At 48.0% G+C, this 23,845-nt stretch overlaps 1 protein-coding gene and 1 long non-coding RNA gene across 2 annotated transcripts; one reads left to right on the top strand and one right to left on the bottom strand.

Annotated features, from left to right (window-relative positions):
* Positions 1-153: 153 nt before the first annotated feature.
* GPR162 (G protein-coupled receptor 162) lies at positions 154-20,477 on the bottom strand. Its single transcript, XM_083481819.1, has 5 exons — positions 19,874-20,477; positions 14,682-16,818; positions 5,922-6,111; positions 2,310-2,461; positions 154-1,097 (listed from the first exon to the last, which is right to left on the bottom strand). The coding sequence occupies exons 2-5, from the start codon at positions 15,591-15,593 to the stop codon at positions 549-551; spliced, it is 1,803 nt and encodes a 600-aa protein (XP_083337945.1). The 5' UTR covers positions 15,594-16,818; positions 19,874-20,477; the 3' UTR covers positions 154-548.
* Positions 20,416-22,689, top strand: LOC310696538. Its single transcript, XR_014520624.1, has 2 exons — positions 20,416-20,502; positions 22,462-22,689. It is a non-coding gene; the product is annotated as an uncharacterized lncRNA (long non-coding RNA).
* The last annotated feature ends 1,156 nt before the right edge of the window (positions 22,690-23,845 follow it).

Raw genomic sequence — 23,845 nt, 5'->3', positions numbered from 1 at the left:
AAGCGTATGTAACCCGAGGTACCACTGTACTCAGAAGTAGGTCTCAATTGTTTTCAGTGGGGCTTAATCGTAGATAAATGCATGCCCGAATCACTTGAAAACAAAACAACAAACATTGTGAACACACTTTAAGAAGAGAAAGCCAGGCAGAGGTGACACTCCAAATATAGATTTCTTTTTAATACCTTCCTGTCCCACACTTGGCAGCCGACGACAAGCGTTTCTCATAATGGGTGGAGCTAAGAAAAGGGATGGGCGTGTGGCACTAACAATGCTACTGAGGGGGCGGAACTGGAGAAAAAAGTGCCCTCCGGTGAACTGTGGTGGTCTATGCTCACGTTTTGCCACCTGGGCGCAGGGCTCCGTGGCTCCTTCAAACAAAGCTGGTTCTCCTTCCCCACCACATCAGGACCCCGCCGTGGGCACACCCCCCTCCTCTGCCAACATGGTGAGAAACACAAGGACCTAAAAACACCCCTTGGGTCCTGGGGAGACACGTCGAGTTTGGCTTAAAAATCCAGAGCCCAGCAAATGCTTTCGCCGCCATTTCATAGGCCGAGCTCCTGGAAACCCTGCGCTTCCTGAGCTCCCAAGGTCCGTCTCCCGGGCTCCTGTTCTCCACTGTAGAGGTATAGGTTTTCCCCACCAGTCAGTGAACACCGGCGATCCTTCTCGGGGCCGTCTTCCTGCTCGGTGCCATCCAGAGAGTGGCGCCTCTCCTGCTGCACCGCCAGTGGCAGGCGCGAGTGGCGCGGGCTACTGTGCGGGGACGGCACCGGTGTCTCGTCAATGAATGTGGTGATCTCATCGCGGAAGAAGCAGACGCTAGACCCCGAGGCAGGTCCCCGGGACACCAGCCCGGCTTCCAGGAACTGCCGGAGCGTGGTGAACTCGTCTTCGGGAGGCCGGTGGCGTCGGTGGTGGTGATGGTAGCTGCGGAGCTCTGGCAGCAGGAAGCTGGGGACGCCCCCGTGTTTGTGAGGGGTAGGCACGCGGATGTCATCGGATGAGGACCACTTGTGGAGGAAGGAAGGCGAGGAGTGGTGGGAGGAGAAGATGTTGGTTTCGTCGTGGGACATCCTCCGGGAGAGAGGGACCTGGAAGGAAAGAAGGAGGTGAGAGCCAGCGGGCAAGGAGGTTGGATGGCGTGCAATATATAGGCTTTTCCCCTCTCAGGTGGGTGCTATTGTCATTATAAGAGAACAAGGGAGGCGTTCCTAGTGAGTTCCAGCACCTCTTTTTCTAGAAAAATAGCACTGGGTAGGTCCAATGGCAAATATATAGAGAGAGAAAGAGAAAACACAACACAGAGCCTAGGACTTGCCGATCAGAAGGTCGGCGGTTCGAATCCCAACGACGGGGTGAGCTCCTGTTGCTCGGTCCCTGCTCCTGCCAACCTAGCAGTTCGAAAGCACGTCAAAGAGCAAGTAGATAAATAGGTACCACTCTGGCAGGAAGGTAAACGGCATTTCCGTGCGCTGCTCTGGTTCGCCAGAAGCGGCTTAGTCATGCTGGCCACATGACCCGGAAGCTGTACGCCGGCTCCCTCGGCCAATAAAGCAAGATGCGTGCCGCAACCCCAGAGTCGGCCACGACTGGACTTAATGGTCAGGGGTTCCTTTACCTTTACCTAGTGCCACTATTTCTGATGCATTTGCCTCGAGTTTTGCGGCTGTGCAAATTTCATAGAAATGTTTTGGGTATGTGAGTCTTAGTGAGCAACACACACCTGCCCCGTAACACCACTTTGTAAAGAAAATGTGACACACACCTCTCCCCCTTGCTTTTCTAGTTTTGTTCTACTTTATGTGCTTTTTGGGGCTACAAAACTTCCAAAACAGGGAAAGAAAACCCAAGTGTTCTACTAACACAGATTCGTGGTCCTGAATTGTGTTGGTGGGAGAGTCTGGAGTACCTTTTGGCTGTTCAGTTCTTCCTTGCTCTGTTTTTCTTTTTAAAAAATAGTCCAAGCGGGAGATAACTACAGCATGCACCACTCTGGCGAGACAGTCCGCGGGCAGGTAGGGTCTTAGCTGGCATACCAGGTGGAGCTGGTAGACAGCTGCCCTGGACACAGAATTAACCTGTGTCTCCATGGACAGCTGTGAGTCCAAAATAACTCCCACACTGCGCACCTGCGCAGCTCTCTCAGAACCGGTGTTATGTGGTCCCGGCGGCCACTCCCAGTCCCATAAATGTGTTAAATAAACAGAACGTTGGTTTGTACATTTTAAATGTTGGCAGCGTGATCTGGTCATGTCCCAGACTGGCAGCCAAACCCTCGCACCCCGAAGAAGGGGACTGCTTACCTGCAGGTAGTGTACCCTGTCATGGGGCAACAGCATGTGATGCACTGGCAGCAGCTTAGCATCCCTGGGATCCCGTTTCATAGATGCAGCACCATTGGCATCGAATCGCACTTTGCAGATCCTCCCGTCACCGTAATCGTCACCAGTGCCATCTAGAGGACGACAAGAATATCTTTGCCACATTTTCGCTCCTCCTCCTTGTTCCCCACCTCAAACAGACAGAGAGCAGGCCTACGCAGGCGTGGAACATCTGGATTCTTGCGCTTTGAGGAGGCTAGAGTGTTCATTTGTGGCGAGCTGGTTTTCTAAGCGGTTCATCACGACTGTGGCATCTATTGCCGCAAGCCTGTAACGAGCTGGACTTGCATGTCAAGTTTCCCACAATGCAGCCTTGCTTGTATTCTGTGCTTATGGGAAATAGCTTGCCATTTCTAGTTGACTACGTGCACAAGGAAAACCCATGTGGATTTGACCGTGCCACAGTGATGGTGTGAATCTGCTGTCAATTCTATTGATGCTTTTAAAGGAAACACCATCTGGATTTTGGACAGGGATGCCATAGTCATTGGGTATGTTACTTAGGAGCATTGGGATGGGCAGTGCAATGTACTTGATTCCCCCCCCCCCAAAAAAAAATTCTAGGAATCACTGTTTAAGTAAGAGGAAACAGACCATCTTACATATAGCTGTCAAGTGTCCCTTATTTGGCGGGACAGTCCCTTATCCCAGCGCCATGTCCTGCTGCTGTCCCTTATTGATGAAGTTCCTTAAATAAGCTACTGAAGGTAATGGGGCCCTTTCTATGTCCAGCTGTCCTTTGTCAACAACAAATTGTTGCTGTTTTTTGTGTTGAATATATGCTATATGGTAATTTATGGACCTAATAGGTATCTAAAGCCATTTGCATGCAACAAAATATGTATTTTATCAAAGTAATTGTTGATCCCTTATTTTGGCTGCTGACCCCTTATTTTCGAGGCTGCTGGTCCCTTATTTTCAAATCTGTAAGTTGACAGCTATGCTTACGTTTAAAGGCAGAGCAAACATTTTTAGTTTGGTGGGGGGTGTTTAAAAGTGGCCTTATCCTATTAAGTTTAAACACACACATTTCTCTACTGGAATAAGCTCTGAAAGCACTTTTCTGCAAAGATGGTGAGAGTGACTGAAGTAACATCCAGCCAGCATCATGAAAGTTTCAATCTGGAAACAAAATTCAGCAATGTTGCAACAGGTTTTTTTAAAAAAAAGAAAGAAAGAAATGTGATTGTTTTCCTAAGATGATGAGTGGAGATTTAAACAAATGAATGTACATGTGCTACTTTAAAACAAAAATGTGATACATGAGAGTAAGGGGAAAACTGATGGCCAGCCCGTTATGCAGTGTGTTGGGAGTATATGTCTGTAATGAAAAACCAGACTTACACCTGTGACTGTTGTTCGTCTCTTACACGACTCTTCACTTTTATATTCATTTTAAATAATGAAGACAGGTTCAAAGCCTTTATCTCCTAGTTGGTCCACTGAGAGGTCAAGTGATATAATCTGACCCATGGTTTTAAAGATAATAAACTCTGGGAAGGGAGAGCAGCAGACAGAGCAGGGACACAGCTTACCTGCTCACAGCCTTCCCTACCGTGCATCACACTGTATTACTTTTCAAATTATAGTAACTACTTCCAAATTTGCATCAATCTATGTAAGATAATGGGACACGGATGGCACTGTGAGTTAAATCACAGAGCCTCTGGGCTTGCTGATCAGAAGGTCGGTGGTTCGAATCCCCGTGACGGGGTGAGCTCCTGTTCTTTGGTCCCTGCTCCTGCCAACCTAGCAGTTCGAAAGCACGTCAAAGTGCAAGTAGATAAATAGGTACCGCTCCGGCGGGAAGGTAAACGGCGTTTCCGTGCGCTGCTCCGGTTTGCCAGAAGCGGCTTAGTCATGCTGGCCACATGACCCGGAAGCTGTACGCCGGCTCCCTTGGCCAGTAAAGCAAGATGAGCGCCGCAACCCCAGAGTCATCCGCGACTGGACCTAATGGTCAGGGGTCCCTTTACTCTTTACCTTATGTAAGCTAATATACAAAAAATAACATTGCAAATCTGTGTCCTCTTATGCCTCTTTTTGTGATGCATTTTCCTTTTTTGGTGATATGATAGTAGCCCCTCAAGAAGAAAACCTCTACAAACACAATTTTTTCCTTTGCCTCGATACATTCAGTTTTATCTGCCTATACCTACTGCTATTTAAACTGCTTGATGCTTTTTATGCCGTTTTTCTAGTATTTCAACAGCAGCTGATGCAATCACCATGAGCGAACACCAATTTAACTAACACCTGGCTCATCTAGAAGATGAACCCATTTTGTTCTAACCATCTTCCATTAGCTAGGGACTAGATTGGCTGTGACGCTGGATGATCTGTGATCAGATCTATGCTGTTTTGCAAAAGGTAGATGTAGCTGCAATGGGGGGGGGGGGACACAATATGGTATCTGTATGTTTTCCACTGTGGGGATTTAGATTGGGGAAAATGTGCCGGGGGGGGGGGGGAAGGATAAACCCCTGAACCCTCACTTCTGCAGCCCCACTCATGCCTGTGTTTATTTTTCAAAATGCAAACAAATATGGGAAATTCAGTCATAGATCTTCTCACTAATTTGCCCCCAATTCCAGCTGCAGATCCCACAAAGCGTTGCCCATTGTTCTTTTTCCATCCCCACCCTTTCCAGAGTTTTGCCACTTCCTCCAGCTATAGAGAGAGAATGCAGAAAGAAAGAACACAAAGGGTGTTTAAGGAGATAAATGAAATCACTGGGTTAAAGGTGACTGAAAGTCCTGAAGTAGCATGATTATCAATTTACGATGGGGTGGAAGGTTCGCAGGCTATGAAGGACTTGCTCATAAATTTATTGACAGCTGCACGAATTATGATAGCCAGGAAGTGGAAGGGGCAAGCAGAATATAAAATGGAAGAATGGTATAATATGAGGTGTGGGATATAGCAGTTAATGATAAATTAACATGTGCTATTAAGGCAAGATGGGAAACATGCAGGAGAAATGATTTTGAGGAGATATGGAAGGTATTTGTAGAATTTGTACTGTTAAAACAGAAAGGGGTCAAACCATCGCAAGAGGTGTTGAAATTTGGGGAGGTTGGATAATTATAATGGAATGGTCTCGGGGGTGGGATGCACATTTTTATTCTTATTTATTTATGATTATTACTTTTTCAATAATAATTTTTAAAGAAAGAATGTATAAAATGTAAATAAATGTATAAAAGATAAATAAAAGAATGAAAATGCGGGGGGGAAACCCAGCCATACCTGCAGAAAGGAAGGAAGGAAGGAAGGAAGGAAGGAAGGAAGGAAGGAAGGAGGAAGGAAGGAAGGAAGGAAGGAAGGAAGGAAGGAAGGAAGGAAGGAGGAAGGAAGGAAGGAAGGAAGGAAGGAAGGAAGGAAGGAAGGAAGGAAGGAAGGAGGAAGGAAGGAAGGAAGGAAGGAGGAAGGAAGGAAGGAAGGAAGGAAGGAAGGAAGGAAGGAAGGAAGGAAGGAAGGAAATACACAGAGCCTCCTCTAGCGTAGAGAGAACACGGGATTGGAGCAGCTCACCATCTTCCCCGTCTTCCTCTGACATTATTGCCACGCATTGCTCCCACACAGTACGGACGTCGGCCCGGTAGCGTTCGCAGGACCAGATGAAGGATGGCAAGAGCAGTGTCTGCACCATAGAGCACCAGAGTACAGCCAGCACCATCCAGGTGGGAGCCGTGTCGTAGCGCAGGCTGAAGAAGCTCACCACCTGAAATCAGAAAGGAAAGGAGGACGGGGACATTGTGAGTAACATTCCACCATCAGGCTCCCTATTCACAGCTATAGTGATGTATGGAAGTGAGAGCTGGACCATAAAGAAGGCTGATCGCCGAAGAATTGATGCTTTTGAATTCTGGTGCTGGAGGAGACTCTTGAGAGTCCCATGGACTGCAGGAAGATCAAACCTATCCATTCTGAAGGAAATCAGCCCTGAGTGCTCACTGGAAGGACAGATCCTGAAGCCGAGGCTCCAATACTTTGGCCACCTCATGAGAAGAGAAGACTCCCTGGAAAAGACCCTGATGTTGGGAAAGATGGAGGGTGCAAGGAGAAGGGGAGGACAGAGGACAAGATGGTTGGATAGTGTTCTCGAAGCTACCAGCATGAGTTTGACCAAACTGGGGGAGGCAGTGGAAGACAGGAGTGCCAGGCGTGCTCTGGTCCATGGGGTTACGAAGAGTCGGACACGACTAAACGACTAAACAACAACATTCACAGCTAAGTCTGGAGACAGGTCCCCCCACCCAAACACACAGATGAAAAGCTGAAAGAGCGATCACAGCTCATGGTGTTTACATTTACCCAAGCAGCAACACTGCCGCACTGTATCATTTAATGCCCAACGCTACCTACCAGCAAGTGGTCCCTATAATACTTGATATGTCCCCCTGTCCCACCTCAAAGCTAGTGTAGTATACAGGAAATTTCTATACATGCCCCAATTAAATAATGTGGTTTAAAGCAAAATGTCTTCCTCAGGGCCAGCCCACTCATGAGACAAGGTCAGGCGACCGCCTCAGGCGGCAAGATCCACTGGGGCAGCAGATCCTGGTGTAAATCTTCATTCCCCTCTTGTTCCTGATACAGATCTTCATTCATCCCTTCTTCCCCGGCGGGTGTGTGTGTGTGTGTGTTTGTGTGTGTGTGTGTGTGTGTATCACCATTTTGCAGTTCACCTCAGGCGGCAAAATGTCTTGAGCTGGCCCTGGCCTTGCTGCTTAACCCTCTCCCACACACACATCAAATAACTCAGCTTCATATGCGCCTTAGGCTCATGCGCCATGTTCCTCACCATCGTTCACATAAGTGGTTTACATTATGTCACACGACTTGACATTTCCACACATATATGCTTCCTTTCTTCCACACCTTTGCAAAGTGTTTTAAGCATCTGTGTTTTCAGGCATGGGAAAGTAAACTACATAGGAGAAATAGAAGCCCTCTCTGGCGTCTGTGTATTTTGTACATTTGTTTGTTTGTTTGCATATAACAAGCAGTGATCATTTTTAGAAGCAATAGAAATGGAAAGCCACTCACTCGCTTAAAAAAATATTGACTTGTGTTTTGAATGTGCAAATACCGTATATTTTCGTGTATGAGATGCCCACATGTATAAGACGCCCCCTGTTTTGGGGGACTCCAAATTAAGAAAACACCCCTCAGCACTACCCGTGTACAAGACGAGCCCCAATTTTAAACCTAATTTTTTGGTTAAAAAAAGCTAGTCTTATGCACGGAAAAATACAGTAAATAATGCCATTATAAATAAACAATTGCTTGCATAATCTTGCTCATTTATCCATTCCATTATGTTAAATCATGTGAACTATGTTACGGAATGTACCAGACAAAGCTAATACAGTGGTACCTCGGTTTAAGAACAGCCCTGTTTACGAACAATTCTGTTTACGAACTCTGCAAAACCAGAAGTAGTGTCCCGGTTTGCAAATTTTACCTCGGTCTAAGAAGGGAATCCGAACGGTGGAAGGGCACCAGCGGCAGGAGGCCTCATTAGGGAAAGCGTGCCTCAGTTTAAGAACAGTTTCGGTTTAAGAATGCACTTCCGGAACAGATTAAGTTCATAAACTGAGGTACCACCATACAGTGGTACCTCAGGTTACATATGCTTCAGGTTACAGACGCTTCAGGTTACAGACTCCGCTAACCCAGAAATAGTGCTTCAGGTTAAGAACTTTGCTTCAGGATGAGAACAGTAATTGTGTTCCAGCGGCGTGGCAGCAGTGAGAGGCTCCGTTAGCTAAAGTGGTGCTTCAGGTTAAGAACAGTTTCAGGTTAAGAACAGACCTCTGGAACGAATTAAGTACTTAACCCGAGGTACCACTGTATTCGTAAATAATATTGAGCTAATAGATGGTAGTTTTGGAGCAGATTAAAGAGAGGTTTGTTTTGCTTCATGGTGTATCATTTCATAAATGTGATGTTTGTTAACATTTTTTGCTTATAATAATAATATTATAATAATTTATTATTTGTACCCCGCTCATCTGGCTGGGTTTCCCCAGCCACTCTGGGCGGCTTCCACAAAGACCAAAAATACACGAATATGTCATACATTAAAAACTTCCCTGAACAGGGCTGCCTTCAGATGTCTTCTAAAAGTCTGGTAGTTGTTCTCTTTGACATCTGAAGGGAGGGCATTCCACAGGGCGGGCGCCACTACCGAGAAGGCCCTGTGCCTGGTTCCCTGTAACCTCACTTCTCGCAATGAGGGAACCGCCAGAAGGCCCTCAGCGTTGGACCTCAGCGTCCGGGCAGAACGATGGGGGTGGAAATGCTCCTTCAGGTATACTGAAGGTATGCTTCTTGGCATATAAATTACACTGAAATCAGGGCTAGCTCGAGAAATTTTCGCATCTGAGTCAAACTACAAAATGTGGGGGGGGGGCATGGAAGAAGGGTGAGTAAAGATCTACATGGGGAACCTGGGAACCAGCAACAGTGGGTAATTCATTCCTTGGAGGCCAGATCTGCTGCCAGTATCGTTCTTGCCACCTGAGGCAGCCTTGCCTCATGGGTGGACTGGCGCTAATGAGAATTCTATATGTTCTAAAGTAAACTGGGAAAATCCATATTGGATTTAAACTCTCTGGTTTTTACACTGATTTTCCATGGCCGTTGTCGAGAGTTTCCCTTAACTTCTATTTGGGCTGTGTGAGAGGGTGTCTCTAGGCTGTGAGAGGTGCCTGCAAAATGCAGCTGGTAGCTGAAAGTGAAATATTTTTGGCAAAGCTCCTGCATCAACATGGGCGTCATTCCTAACATTAATGGAAGCATTGTAACTTGTGAGCTAGTTCACATACCTGCCTCACTCACAGCAGAGACTTTATTCTGTGTCTGGTGCTCACTGCAAAAAGCTCATTCAACTAGTTCACCACAAGAGGAACTGAATTTGCGCACCTCGGTGCAATCTGATCAATGAGTTGAATGCTGATTCGCAGCATTTCAGCTTCCGCTCATGGCAAGTGTCAGGCAACTTGATTCATCGCAAACAAACACTAACAAAGCACTTTAAAAACAAACAAATGCTAATCGTTGCTAGAATAATGTAAAGAGCAGTGGCTGATCTGGACTTTGTCTTTGGGCATGGGTATGCGAACTAAGGCCCAATAGCCTTCTAAATCCAGCCCGTGGACGGTCCGGGAATCAGCGTAGTTTTTACATGAGTAGAATGTGTCCTTTTATTTAAAATGCATCTCTGGGTTATTCGTAGGGCATAGGAATTTGTTCATTTTCCCCCTCCAAAATATAGTCTAGCCCCCCACGTGGCTGAAAACGTTTGCTGACCCCTGTCTTTGGGAAACTACGATTTTCAGCAACTCCACCATTCTAAATCACAAACTAGGTGTGGAATGTGGTTACATAAATGTTACCAAAGTAGTGCATCAAAATTCATGTCCCCAGACCTTTGTGGTCTTTTTATTTAACATGTAGTGTGTATGTGTTTTAATTTGCAGTCCATATATTCTGCTACTGTGCCAGACAATTGTAGATATTCTAACTGCTAAGCCCTGGAAACCACGTGCCCCAGTAGTGCTCTTAGATTTGCTAACAGTTTCTGCTACTTAAGAGAGAGAGAAAACATCATTAGAAGCTCTGTCTTCCCCTCTCCATTGCTGGAACGTACATCCATGGGTGGGAAAACAAAACTCCAGGGGCATGAACTCTGCTTGAAACTGACAAGGATTCTAGGGACCTTTACTGAAACTAACAATTGCAGTCCTGTCTCTTCCTGCCACTCTCATGAACAGTCATACTCCTCCTATTCCTGCTGCCCCCAGAACACCGGCTAGAGAAGCAGTTCAGGGCTTTATACCCACTCAACAGGGACCCGAGAGAACATTTTATGAAAAGGAAAATGCAATTCCGGTTTGCTCTGGGTCAGGACTTCTGAAAAAGTATCTGAGGGCAAACGTTGCAAAACTGATTTTCTACCTTGACGCTTGCTTTATTATTTATTTATTTTCATGTTGAAAGCATTATTGCAATGCATGTTTGTATCTTAGAAGCGCATCCACACAAGTTTCGATCACACTCCCCAGAAAAGGAAAGAGCCAGACTCCTAACGGAGCTGTACCTATGAAGGCCATCGGGCAATGCAAATAAGTGAGGCTCAGCCTCCAATGGGATATATTTGAGAGCAGGTCGAACCCGCCTCTTGCCCAGATGACTGGGGTCACCAAGGCTGGTTTAGCGCCCGCCCAGTGGTGCCTCATGGGATACGCCTCTTTACATCATTCCAAACAATAGTTCCCATTCACTTATATAGAGGAAAGCGCTGCTCATGGGGCCACAGCTAAGGTCAGGGCACCCTCTAATTCTAGCACACGCCAACCTATCTTCCACTAGACAAGGATCCTGCATAATCTCTCACCCCAGTTGCCTGTCCTTGCATCCCCAGTGCTCCTTGTACTATAAAGGGCTTCCCTCCCCACACCCCATGCCTTGTGTCAGGCCTGGTGCCAAAGGTCAGCTGGCTTGGGCCTTGGCCAAGGGCCCCAGGAGCTCCAAAGGGCCCTGCTGTGCTGCGACTTTGCATCCTTCCCAGGGCCGGATTTAGGTTTGATGAGGCCCTCAGCTCCTTGATATGTCCAGCTGTCCTTGTCAACAACAAATTGTCACTGTCTTTTGTGTTGAATATATGCTATATGGAAATTTATGGACCTAACAGGTATCTAAAGCCATTTGCACATGCAGAATGTAAAAAAAGGTAAAGGCAAAGGACCCCTGACAGTTAAGTCCAGTCGTGAACAATTCTGGGGTTGTGGCACTCATGTCACTTTATAGGCTGAGGGAGCCGGCGTTTGTACACAGACAGTTTTTCCGGGTCATGTGGCCAGCATGACTAAGCCGCTTCTGGCGCACGGAACACCAAAACCAGAGCAGCGCATGGAAACGCCGTTTACCTTCCCACCGGAGCGGAACCTATTTATCTACTTGCACTGGCGTGCTTTCGAACTGCTAGGTTGGCAGGAGCTGGGACCGAGCAACGGGAGCTCACCCTGTCGTGGGGATTCAAACCGCCGACCTTCTAATCGGCAAGCCCAAGAGGCTCAGTGGTTTAGACCACAGCGCCACCCGCATCCCTTTGCAGAATGTAGGCACCATATATATAGAAATGAGCAAACCAGTGATATTTTAGGGAGCAGGCTAGCAGGCGGGGCCCATTACTTACATCATAGGAGCCTACACAACACAAAACACTGTTGCTGTATGTAGGTTTTATTTTATTTGTTTTTTATCTTATATTTTGGAAATGTACATCCAGGGTTTTTTCCCCTTTAAATTTTTGGGGGGCCCCCAAGAGAGTGGAGCCCTAAGCTATAGCTTGTTTAGCTTATACGTAAATCTGGCACTGATCCTTCCCACCAGGCCTCCAGAGAGGATTTCAGTGCAGGGCAGGCAGCGCTGCCACTTTCAAATGGAAGCCAAACTCGGCTCCCATCTTTAGTGGTTGCTCAGCGTGTTTAATTATACCAGAAATGCAGTACCCCAGCCTATACAGCCATAACATCTATATATATATTTGTGGAACTACAGTTCCAGTAGGACCAAGACTACTGGCAGGGGGTTGGACTCGATGGCCCTTGTGGTCTCTTCCAACTCTATGATTCTATGATTCTAAGACTACAGATAGGTCTTCCCCTGGCTGGGAGGCCTACTGACAACCCCTGTGCCAACGCCCCCTAAAGTCTAGCACCAGGTTTGCATTCTGCTAATGTACAACAGGCTCCTTCCGTAGCAGAACTACTCTCACTTGGTGCCTGCTTGGTACACTCTGCAGGTCCAGTAGACGGGGCCTGAGGACAGAGATTGCATGGCTGTGCGTGATGTGTGTGCAGTCACCGAAGCATGTAAGTTAATTTGTCAAGGGGTGCCAAAAGAGATGGACATCAAAGCTTAGAGCAGCTGAACAGGTGGGGGGGGGGGAATAGCTTAGGTACGTATGATATAATCCACAAGTCCTTTAGGCTGCCTGTTGTTTCAAGATAACGTTATTTCAAAATATCAAAGGCCCACGTTTCAGAAAATAGCATCTCTTTATGTGTATGTGTTTGCTCCTTTCTTAAAAGTTCTTTTGATCTGCCAATCCTAACAGGAACTGGGGAGCCAGGACAGAGATTATGCCCTCTAGAGGCTAGTTGGAGGAGTATATAAATGCAACCTGAGGCTGGAAACAGATGGTTTTCTTCAGTTTTTAAAGCAAAACAGCACATGCACTGCGCCTCATGGTGTACGCATCTCACCCTTGTCTTTGGTAAGCTGTTTTTGTAAATTTCTTCAGTTCTTCAAAATCCCCCTAGACCTGTTTGATCAGAGGCAATGGCAGACACAACAATAGTGTGCGTACATCAAGGTCTAAACCACAGAGCATAGGGCTTGCTGATCAGAAGGTCGGTGGTTCGAATGGGGTGATGGGGTGAGCTCCCATTGCTCAGTCCCTGCTCCTGCCAACCTAGCAGTTCGAAAGCACGTCAAAGTGCAAGGAGAAAAGTAGGTACCGCTCCAGTGGGAAAGTAAACGGCATTTCTGTGTGCTGCTCTGGTTCGCCAGAAGCGGCTTAGTCATGCTGGCCACATGACCCAGAAGCTGTAAGCTGGCTCCCTCGGCCAGTAAAGCAAGATGAGCGCGCAACCCCAGAGTCGTCCACAACTGGACCTAACGGTCAGGGGTCCCTTTACCTTTACATCAAGGCCAACAATGCCTCTGTCGAACTATGCTCATTTTTCTCTCTAAAATGAGGCAGGGAGGTTGTTGACTTTCAAAAACTATGGTTTTCAAGCTATGTTTCAGGGAACACTGATGTTCCTTGGAAGCTAACTGGGGATTCCTCAGTGAGGTGATCAATAAGCAGCGTTCTCTGAAAACACCCTGTGCATCGCTTCTGATCTTCCTCTGAGACACTTAGATGCAGTGGAGTGTTTTGGGGTGAATTCTAGTGGACACATTGCAATGGGGAGGGCTAAGAGACTTGGCCACATGAGTTATGTCCCCAAATCCTCTGCAAAATACAGGGAGCCCATGCTGGAGTCTCAAAGGTTCACTGCAAACATGTCAGTGCAGAAAGTGTTTCCTAAAGGTCCAAAGGTTCAGGAAACTAATGTCTGTCTCAAGAGACAATGGAGTGCACCTCCAGGGGTGAAGTCAAACCGAAGTGACCTCCAGGGGGTGCAAGCTTGGGTGGTGCATATGGAGGTCCGGGGCTATGCGTATGGCAAGACCCCCCTCTCAGACCCACTTATGTGGTCAAAGGAAAGCAGAGCAATAGGTTTGGCACTAGCTTGTCTGCAGGAGTTGCCAGAAGGAGACATATAAGACGCCATCCGTTCAGTGTAGGCTTTACTCCTTAGCCTTTTCTTCAGCCAAAGTTATTCCCCCAAGCAGTGGAGGTTTAGGATCAGAGTTTCCTTCTCCTAGATGGGCTACCTTCCCAGGTTGATGAGCCCCATCTGGCCCTCATTTTCCTTTACAGCACATACAGTAACCGCTTTCTTGACCTTTGGACCCACTATTGCTCTCATCCACTCAATCTGCTGAGGCCAGTCTTCGTATGCAGGGGAAGTCCCTAACTCACTGAGGGTTTGAGACCCATCGGCTACCCTCACCTGGTTTAGCTGGCCAATCGAAGCCGTTCTTGGGGTGCGGCCACTCTAGCATGCTAGCAGCTTCTAGGAGCCATAGGTGAGAGAGTGCAGAGTGGGACCAAAGGTGGACAAACTGAAAAAGTTTTTCTTTTTATGTAACAGTATTTTTTTTAAACGGTGAAGACTCAAAATGGAACCTTTGAGCCCTAAGGTGAATCTTTCAGACACAGGTATGATGATGTTTCAGACAAAGAGTTATGGTGGAAATTGTTTCACAACAATTGAGTGGTATACGTGATCAGTACCCACAAAGGAATGACCCTCTAAATGGAAATTGGGGTGAAATTAATCTGGCGCTCTTGAAAGGGTGTATTTTACAATGAGGTTGAGACCAAATTCCTCAAGTACCCTTAGATAACCTCTGTGCTGTGTCAACTTTTGACATAATAAACTATAACCAGATAGTTATGTGTGTGACCTTATATTAAGCTCTTATCCAAATTTAGGGCTGGACTTAATTGCACTTTTTAACAATAAAATGTAAATTGAAATTCAAAGGTGGACAAACTACCCCAGAAGGGGCAAGATGTGTCCCACCAGAGGTATTACCCCTCCCCTAACACCCCATAGCACTGCTCTAGGACAATGGAAAAGAGGAGGAAGGGGTATTTCTTACCAAAATGGGCACCCCGGTCAGTGTGTCGTAGAGGAAAACGATGGCGCTGATGAGATTGGTCATCTGCATGGAAGTCTTGGCAGATTCAGACCCATCCAGCGACGACCGCCGTTTGCCCCTAACGTCCTCCACCACGATAGTTGGCACGTTGAAGGTGCTGTGAGCTGAAGACGGGCAAGCAGAGGCGGCTTCCTCCGCTCTCAGGTGGTGGCATCTGTGGTGCCTTCGGTGAGCCCACAAGGTCTGGTAGAAAGTGATGCCCACGCAAACCAAGCCCATGACGATGCCTCCGAGGAGGAGCAGGCTGAAGCACACGCCGAAGCCCAGGCCGATCTTGCTGACGATGAACTGGCAGCCGCTGGCGTAGTACCGCTCCCCATTGTTGTGCCAGCCGATGGAAGGCAGCGTGGAGAGAATGAAGGACACCATCCAGATCCCCATCACGGCATGCAGGGCCTGCTTCTTGGCGTTGCTCAGGCGGTAGTTGACAGGCCACCTCACCATCCACATGCGGTGGTAAGACAAGGAGGCGACGGTGAAGCACGTGGCCAAGGCCAAGGTGTAATAGGTGGAGACGAAGACCTTGCAGATGCTCTCGTTCCAGTCGTAGTCGGAGGACTCGCGGCGCAGCTGCACCACCGCGTAGGTGGTGAGCGGCACGGCAGCCATGAGGATGTGGGTCCCTGCCAGGAAGCACAGCAGAAGCTCCAGAGGTTTGTGCTTCTGCTGTTTGGCTGTGATGCTCAGGATGATCCAGGAGTTGGCCAGCAGGGCAAGGAGCCCGCAAGCCAGCCACCACAGCGAGTTATTGTGCAAGGTAGCCTTTGAGAGTTCCTCCATGGGGCTGCTGCCTCCACCGCGATTCATTGTGCCTCCTCCACCTTGGGATCTGGAGACAGTACAGAGGAGCATGCACAAGGCAAAGGGGTGCCTGTCTCATCTACTTCCAGGAGGAAATAGGAGAGAACTGTAGAAGGAACGTCCGGAAGGTACTGCCATGAGGAGGGTCCACTCTCTTAATCCTATTCCTTATTATTCCTTCCTCCTCTGCTCTTTCTGCATTCTTTGTTTTTCACTCTTTCGATCCATACTCCCTTCTTTAATTTTTGTCTCGCTTTTCCTCTTATATATCTTTTAAATTTATATCTTGTTTTAATTTTCTTTACAGAACGCAAAGAAACTAGCAAAAGAAGACAGAAGGCTGCAACCTGTATGTGCCCCTCCTCCTACCTTTTAAAGTTATGTACTAACACCCTCCTTTGTCTGTACGGAAAGCTAGTCCACGTATAGTAACAGGATCCTTATAACTCTTTGCAGCTGTATGCTGGATAATATTGAACAACCTTTTTGAGGATGTCAACCTATGCCCATTCCTCCTGGATTTTGGGAGGAAATGTAAGACACTTTTCCTCAGAGCCTCTGGTCAGCAAAAGTTGCTTACCTGAATTGCTGGCCTATGTATTTACTGATTTACTGCTAGTTTTAGTGATAGCGGTTTGGCATTTTGTCTATTTCAGCTGCTTTTCTTTGAGAGGCTCTGTATATTTGTGCGGCTGGTTCCCTTGTTGCGTTTTAAACTACTGTTGTAACTGGCTTTTTGTTTTTTTTATTTTTACACAGCATCAAGTACAGAGGCAGAGGATATACGTTGAAAATAAATAATAAATTTTAAGGAGGTGAGATAAGCAAGAAGCATTTTTATTTACTGGTACTACTTCTTAGGTTGCTTGCTTGCTTGCTTTCTGTCTCCCTCAAGAAAAAGAAATGAAAAGAAGATAACCTTCTCTTAACCCCACACTGCTCTGACTCTCCTAGATGAATAGAGGATCAATGGGGAAATGGAATGGTGCACAGAATGAAAGCCCTGGTTCTCACAGGGAGCAAGACCAGACTTCTGTCACCAAACACCTGAGCTGCAGGCCACTGAGTGCTCTCTCTCTCTCTCTCTCTCTCTCTCTCTCTCTCTCTCTTTCTTCAGTGCCTACAGGACACCAACATTCTCCGCTTCTCAGGGGCTCAGTGTCGCCAGAACCTCCTCCTCTTGTTTGGAATCTGTAGGCAGCCAATCAACAACTGCAGGAGGGATTAATCGTTTCCCCAGAGTTCCTTGGTAACTCAAGAGTTTAGAGAAACCTTACTGTAGAAAGAAGAAAAAGGAAAGCGTCAGAAAACAGCTCCATCTCTTCCAGCCTTCTTCCCCACCTCGCAGAAATCATTCCCAATTCACCAGCCCACACAATGAGTGTGTATAGCCTAGTGTGCCAAATTGCTAGATCAACAGAACAATGAAATTGTATGTCAGGAGTTCAACCACATGGCAGCCACATGTGCCTCTTGTTACCTGCTCTTTGCACCCCAGGCCGGAATAATTTCATGAAATATGAAAGTATCTGCTGGGAAGGGGAGGGTCCTAATTTTCTCCCTGCCTCTTACAACTCCCCTGTGCTCTGCAGGAGGCAAGCTGAGCCGGTGCCACAGACAGTGGATTTCATGCACTGCTAAAGGTGGCCGTGTGGGAGACACACCGGGCCCACGAGGCACAATTCACTGGGGAAGTTCTTCTGTGCAAGTCCCGCTGACAGAACTGGGAACAGAGCTCCCACTGCTTTCATTTACCTTTAGGCAGGAGAACTTTCCTTGGGAGCTGCACCCCCATGTCTGTTAGATTATTATTGGGTGGGTGTGCCAATTGGATTTTCTGCCTTGGGCATCAAAATGTCTTGGGCTGTATCTGAACAGCCAGTACTGAAATACCTTGCAGTGGTGGTTCTCAAAGCACTGCTGAGCAGACCCCCATTCCCCTGTGCTTTTCCTTTTTTGCTTTTCCTGTGACCTGACCAACTGGCAGACTTGCCTACTTGCTTTTCTCCCAAAGAGCAGAAGCCTGTGCTGTTGCCACCTAACGATGCCCTTTCATCGGTCCTCAACTCCCACATGCTGTTTCATTCCTGAGCTCCCACTATAGTTTTGCTCCTCCTCAGTCCTGCCGCACACCCCCATTCTTCTCTTGCCATCGGTTATTTCCCACAGCTCTCTGCCAGTGACCCCCTGACCTCATAACCATCATCCGCTGCAGTCCTGTCTCTCTACACGCAGCTCAGCTGATAAACCTCAATCCATCCTGACCCATGTCTCCTCAATTTGCCCAGAGTCATGCATTTGGCCTATTTGTTCTTTCTACATGATTGGCTGTAAAATATTCTTCAGCTGCACAGCCTCTCCCTGCCAGTTAAGTTTTTTTTTTTTTGCTGCACACATGCAGCCTTCCTGGAATAGTTCCAGAGCAAAGGACCACCCAGGAGACTACAGCCTGGCAGGGGGCACTGGTGGCCGGCCTTGAGGGGCATTCGTAGAGCTATCACTTCGCTTGACCTTTAAAAAAGGGGGGGGGAAATTGCTTCAGTGTCAATCTGTTTCCTCTGAGATAGCTGAGAAATTCCATTAACAGTCTATCCATGCTAATTCACAAATCTTGGGACTCACATCATGAACACCTTGTGAACAAGAGGGTCAAAGACTGGCAAAAAGATCTACTACAGTACCTTATATCAGTGTTAGTGACCCTGGTTGCTAGCCTGGCCTGGAATCCTGTTTTGCTTGCTTGGTGGTGAGCTTTTTGTACAAGCAATGTTTCCACCCCCCCCCCCAAAAAAAACAACAACTTGCAGGTGATGTGACAGAGTCATTACTGCCCATCATACAGGCGTTGTTGTTTTTTGCTTCCCATGCTACGGTTTCTGGCTGGGTAGCTTCTGCAGGTTTTTATGATGCTTCAGCCATATTTGGGCATCTCAGAAAACTGGCAGGACCCAACATGGGTGTCAGGTGTGTCGGATCACTGTGCCTGTCACTCGCAATTCACGCTCGGCCGTGCTGATGACAGCGCCGGCCACTGCTAATCTGAATGGCACACGGAGGTCTAGTTGGGTCAGCTCAGCTCGGAATGACAACGGCTTCCCTAAATGCAACACGAGCAACACAACACCTTTCCCATAACTTCTGGTCAAGCCTCGCAATACTAAGCTGGTTGCCTAAGACCTCACCTTGCTGCTGCTGCCTCCTCCTCCTCCCTTTCCTCACCCTGAGATGTGGGCCTGCCTGGTTCTCAGCAAGCCTTATGCTGGCAGATTTCCACCCCCCACGGCGCTTCCTGTTAAATGCCAGCTCCCACCCTCCTAGCCGTCTTTCCATATGGGAAGTTCTGCCTGACTACGGAAACAAGTTAACTCACAAGCTCGTGACGGGGAAGAGGCAGAAAAGGAGGGACTGGGAGGGAGAGTAAGATGACCCAGAAATGAAAAGAGACAATAAAAATAAAACACAAGGTGGGCATGAGAGAGGAAACCTGGCCGAGGTTGGGCAAGGAAGAGCCCCTGCTGTTGCCCTGTGGGGCTCAGGGGGAAACCAGGAATAATAAAGGTGTGGGGGGGGTGATATTCCCCACTGACACATCCTCCCCCACCGCCACCAGTCCAACGCTATATATCCTTCTGTCTTGGGCAGACCTTGGCCTCAACTAAGTTACCATGGTTATTGCTGATGAGGGTAGGCCAGGGGGGGGGCAAGGGTGCCAACTCGAATAAAATAGCCAGGTGGGGGTGGACACAGGTAAGTCACGTCCTGCGAAATTGATTACAAGGTGGACACACACACACATACCATTTGAATGGCAGTGTCTATCAACTTGGGGGCTGCCCCCTCAAATATTTTTTTTTGGGGGGGGGAGCGTGAAGGGACCTCGGCTCCTCAGAGTTGGCTCCTATGGGGATGAGGAAGGGGGGGTGGGCAGGTAGTAAAGGGGAGAGCAGCACAGGCCTGCCTTGCCCTTTCCTGCAGAAGTGAAGATAAGAGAATCTGGCTGAGGTTGGGGGCGAATCACCCAGCCGAGACAGATCCGTGCCCACCGGTGGCCATGCCCAAGTCATGAGGAGGGAGATGGTGGAAGTCGGGTCCATGCAGCCTCAGGCAGCCAAGCCGGGGCCTCCGTCCTGGGGAGAAGAGCTGGCCGGGGTCAAGAGCTGCCCGCTCTCCAGCCACGGCGAAGCGCGCCGTCCATCTCCCGAAGGCGCGCAAGGGCTCCGAGGCGCCCCTAGGGCAGGCTGGGGACCGCGGCGCGAAAGCCAGGCCGCCCCTTCCCCTTCCCCGCGGCCCCGGCAGGGAGGCAGCGAGCTGCGCGAGCTGGTCCATCTTACCTCTTGCCGCTTCTGCTGCCATGGCGACCGGAGCATCCTTTGCTGCTGCTGCCGCTGCTGCCGCCGGCTGCGTGCGTGTCTGCCTGCGGGAGCGGCTCCCTCGCTCGCCCGCCACGCCGCTCGCTCCTGCCCGCATCTCGCCTGGAAGTGGCGGCGGCGGCGGCGCTGGCGAGGGGGAGCGAGGGCGCGCGGGGAAAGGCGGGCGGAGGAGAGATCCTCGGGCGAAGGAGGAGGGAGGTGGATGGCGGGCAGGCGGCCACCTACCTACCTTAGCTCCCCACCCACCTACCCAAGCGAATCCCGCTTGCGCTTCTGTTAATGGCCGCGGCCCCGGCTCGGCCGCCTGGGCTGGTGCGCGCGCGTCCGTCCCCTCGGCGCGCTCGCTCCCTCCCTCCGTGTCCCCGGGGGAGGTGGCAGCATTATCCCGGCTCAGGGCTTCTCGGAGATTGGAGTCCCTCTCGGGGGAAGAGAAGCAGCAGCGGGAGGAGGAGACAGAGGAGGAGACGGAGGAGGCGCGCCGTCCGTGCGCCGAGCCCGAGGGCGTCGCGCGCCTCCCATCGCCGCACCGGAGGGGATCCTAAGCGGCCTCGGGCCGGGGTGGAGACGCGGTTCCGGGCCCGGGGTAACAGGTGTGACGGCGGCAAGTGAGGTGGGGGGGGTGGGAGGACGACGACAAGGGACGGAGGCAGGCCCGCGAGAGCGCGCGTCACGTCTGAACGGGAGCATAACAGGAGGTGGGGGTTGTGTAAGGGAGAGGAAGACGAATCGGCCACAGGCGGGAAGAGACGTGCAACGCCACCAGGGGCCTGGGGTTGAAATTTGGGTTGTGCGGTCTTGGGGGGTGGGGGGTGGATCCGGGGACACGTGTTGGGCTGCTTCGCACGTATCGCGCCTTATCCGCAGGCGCAGAAGGTGATGCCAGCGCGCGCAAGCGTCGCCAGAGGAAATGCGGCCCCTGGTGTATCCCCGAGGAGAGAAAAGCCCTTGGGGCACGGAGGCAGCGCAATTTGGAATGGGAAAATGGCCTGGCACCCTCGTTTATGTACTTTGTGGTGCCCAGAGGAGGCTTTTAAAAAACCGGTTCTTTTCCAGGGCTTTTAATCTGCACTAGCTTTAATCTCGTTTATCGTTGCCATATATATTTCATGCTGCTTTTGTGCTTTGCCGTTGTCTTCTTTTATGGTATTAATGTTTAATCTGTTCTTAACATAGTGGTTAGACTCCCTGGGGAACCCAGTCATATAGGGTGGCCTATAAATACTGGCAATAAATAAATCAAGTGTGGACATCATCTCTCTTCTGTGTAAAACAACAACAACCTTATCTGCTTCCAGACAGAGTCAAACTTGCTGTAGTTCTCTAATCTTGCAGCAGTTGCAGAGGCCACCAAACCCAAAGGCTGCCCAAATCAAATGAGATTTTTATTCCTTTTATTTGGGTTGGGGAAAGGCATTCTATGTTGTCTCACCAAAGCTAGCCGAAGACATATTGCTGCCTGAAGCAAAGCAAAGGATAAATGCAGAAGATAACTGTTGACAGGACATCCTCTGCATCCAAGCACTTGAAATTAGGTGCCACAGAGCAGGCTAAGAGGCTGTTGGATGGATTTAGATGAGTAAGGGAGGATATTTTATTTATTAATTATCCTCCCTCTTTCTCTCACTTGTGTGAGAATGCAAATACGTATTTCAGCAGAGAAAACTACCATCCGTGCACAGCTTATCTTTAGAAGTTTTTAGGACAAGCTTGCGTAACCTTCCGGAACAATTATTATATCTAATAATGCTTAAGGAAGACTTGGATCCTCTGCTTTTGTATGTTTCCCTCTTAACAAAGAAATCACTCTCAGACAGTTTAAGTAAACCAGAAAAATAGGAGGTTTACTCACCTTACATGTATTGCCAGGTTTCAACAGGTGCAGTGATGAAAACCAGACAGCAATAATCCTTAAAAGTTACAAAGGTCCATAGTCCAGTTCACAGGCAACCTACCTCCATCATAGGTAAGAAGAAGAGTGTGAAGTGACAGGAAGGGATAGAGATTAACCCATTGTCTTTTTCCCCCGCCACCAGGTTTGGGGATATGACATCATTAGAGTCCTCTCTATACAGTACAGGTTTTGAAACTCCATGGTGTCATTGCTCTTGTTGGTGACTGTCTAGCAATCATGTCTTTGTGATATGGCTGCAGATTGCTCCACAGTGGCCACAGATCCTTCAACATCCCTCCGTCATTCCCCACCTCCCAGCATCTGCCACTTGAGGCAGTCATCCCACTCCTAATGATAGGGCTGGCCCAGTGCCATCACTGGGGAAAAAAACCCTTTCCCTTCAACATCTCTTTCAAAAGGAAAAGGCTAGGAGATCATCCTTCATTAGGCTAATGGCTTTCTAATAGTTCCAGAATGATCCACTGATGGTTTCATCAATTAAAGCTAATGACAGGAGAGTTCAGAAGGTAACCCTCCCCAGCTGCTATTTGCCCCAAGGGAGTATGTGTAGGACTTACCGGTACCTGAATTATACTTGTAAGCCTTGAAGTGCAGGTCAAATAACAGGAAGTGTGTGTGTGTGATTTTCACTTTGCAGGGGGAAAGGTCTCTGGTACTGCTGCTCTGATAAAATGCAGGGAGCTGCTATCAAGTAAAATCAAGATGGGAGATCCTCTCACCCATTTCCCATGTCATGTGGTCCTGAGGAATACCTGCCAAGGCAACAGGTCCCAGAGAGCATTTTAATCCCCTTGCTTCAAAGCAGTGGGCAGCGCTATGTGTAAAAATCAAACTTTAATAAACACAATATGTATTTTGTAGGTGACCTCCTTTGTAGTGTTTTATTTTGAAATCTTTAAGATGATATTTTAGTTTCCTGTTATGTTGGTTTGACTGTATGCTCTATATTTGACTTTCTTCAGATTGTTTTATTGATTTAATATGCTATAAAAATATAAAATGGTATATAAACAAAATAATTGTTGTTGTTGTTGAGTCGTTTAGTCGTGTCTGACTCTTCGTGACCCCCTGGACCAGAGCACGCCAGGCACTCCTGTCTTCCACTGCCTCTGCAGTTTGGTCAAACTCAGTTTAGTCGCTTCAAGAACACTGTCCAACCATCTTGTCCTCTGTCGTCCCCTTCTCCTTGTGCCCTCCATCTTTCCCAACATCAGGGTCTTTTCAAAATACAATGATTAGAGGTTTTTATGTAAAGCTAGGTTTTGAATACAACCCTTGGTCTTTGGGAGCATATAGAAATTCTTGTTAAAGCAGAGGTAGGCAGACTTCAATCTACCTTGTGGTTGCATTCCCCAAGATCCACCAACTAGATCTTGGTGGAATTAACTTTGGAATTAAAGAATTCTGACCACAGGAGTTCATTTTGAATACTAGAACTGAGTGGAGTTCACAGCTCTCTCTCTCTCTCTCTCTCTCTCTCTCTCTATCTCTATCTCTATCTCTCTGTGTGTGTATCTTGTTACCACCCTGCCTTGCTTCTTTTTCATTTCAGCAACATAATTTAGGCTATGGGTGCTATTGTTAAATGACGGGGAGTCAGAAACCCTAGCCACCGAACTGCAAATCACCCAGAAATCCTGATTAAAACCAGAAATCAAGATAACGAACTTTTTATAAAAGAGTGGAAATGGTTTATTGAATGTTTATAAATAAACTGTAAACAGATAAGAACATTGGTAGGATTACTGTAATAACCTGCAGTTTTATAAGAGTATATATTTAAAGTAAATGAATAAATGAGTAAATTAAGTTAATTTGGAATATGCAGAAAATATATTTTAAAAAAAAACAAATTTAAGGAACCACAGAAAGAGGGGGAAGGATGTCGAGTTTTGAAATGTTAACATGATTGTAATATTATCAAAATGTATAAACCTGAAAATCATATAAAAATCACCCAGAAATCCATTGCTATTTTTTCTAGAAAATGAGGTGCTGGAACAGAGTTCTCTTATAATGGC

Source organism: Podarcis liolepis (genome assembly GCF_965112155.1).
Source record: "Podarcis liolepis genome assembly, chromosome: 17".
Classification (NCBI taxonomy): domain Eukaryota; kingdom Metazoa; phylum Chordata; class Lepidosauria; order Squamata; family Lacertidae; genus Podarcis; species Podarcis liolepis.
The sequence above is the reverse complement of the archived record's forward strand: the minus strand, read 5'-3'. Positions and strand labels throughout refer to the sequence as shown.

Coding starts and splice junctions, on each gene's coding strand:
- GPR162 (XM_083481819.1), bottom strand. CDS start 15,593: ATGCTCCTCTGTACTGTCTCCAGATCCCAAGGTGGAGGAGGCACAATG. Junction 6,112..14,681: donor TGACCGGGGTGCCCATTTTG/GTAAGAAATACC, acceptor TTCTGATTTCAG/GTGGTGAGCTTCTTCAGCCT. Junction 1,098..2,309: donor ACAGGGTACACTACCTGCAG/GTAAGCAGTCCC, acceptor CTTTCCTTCCAG/GTCCCTCTCTCCCGGAGGAT.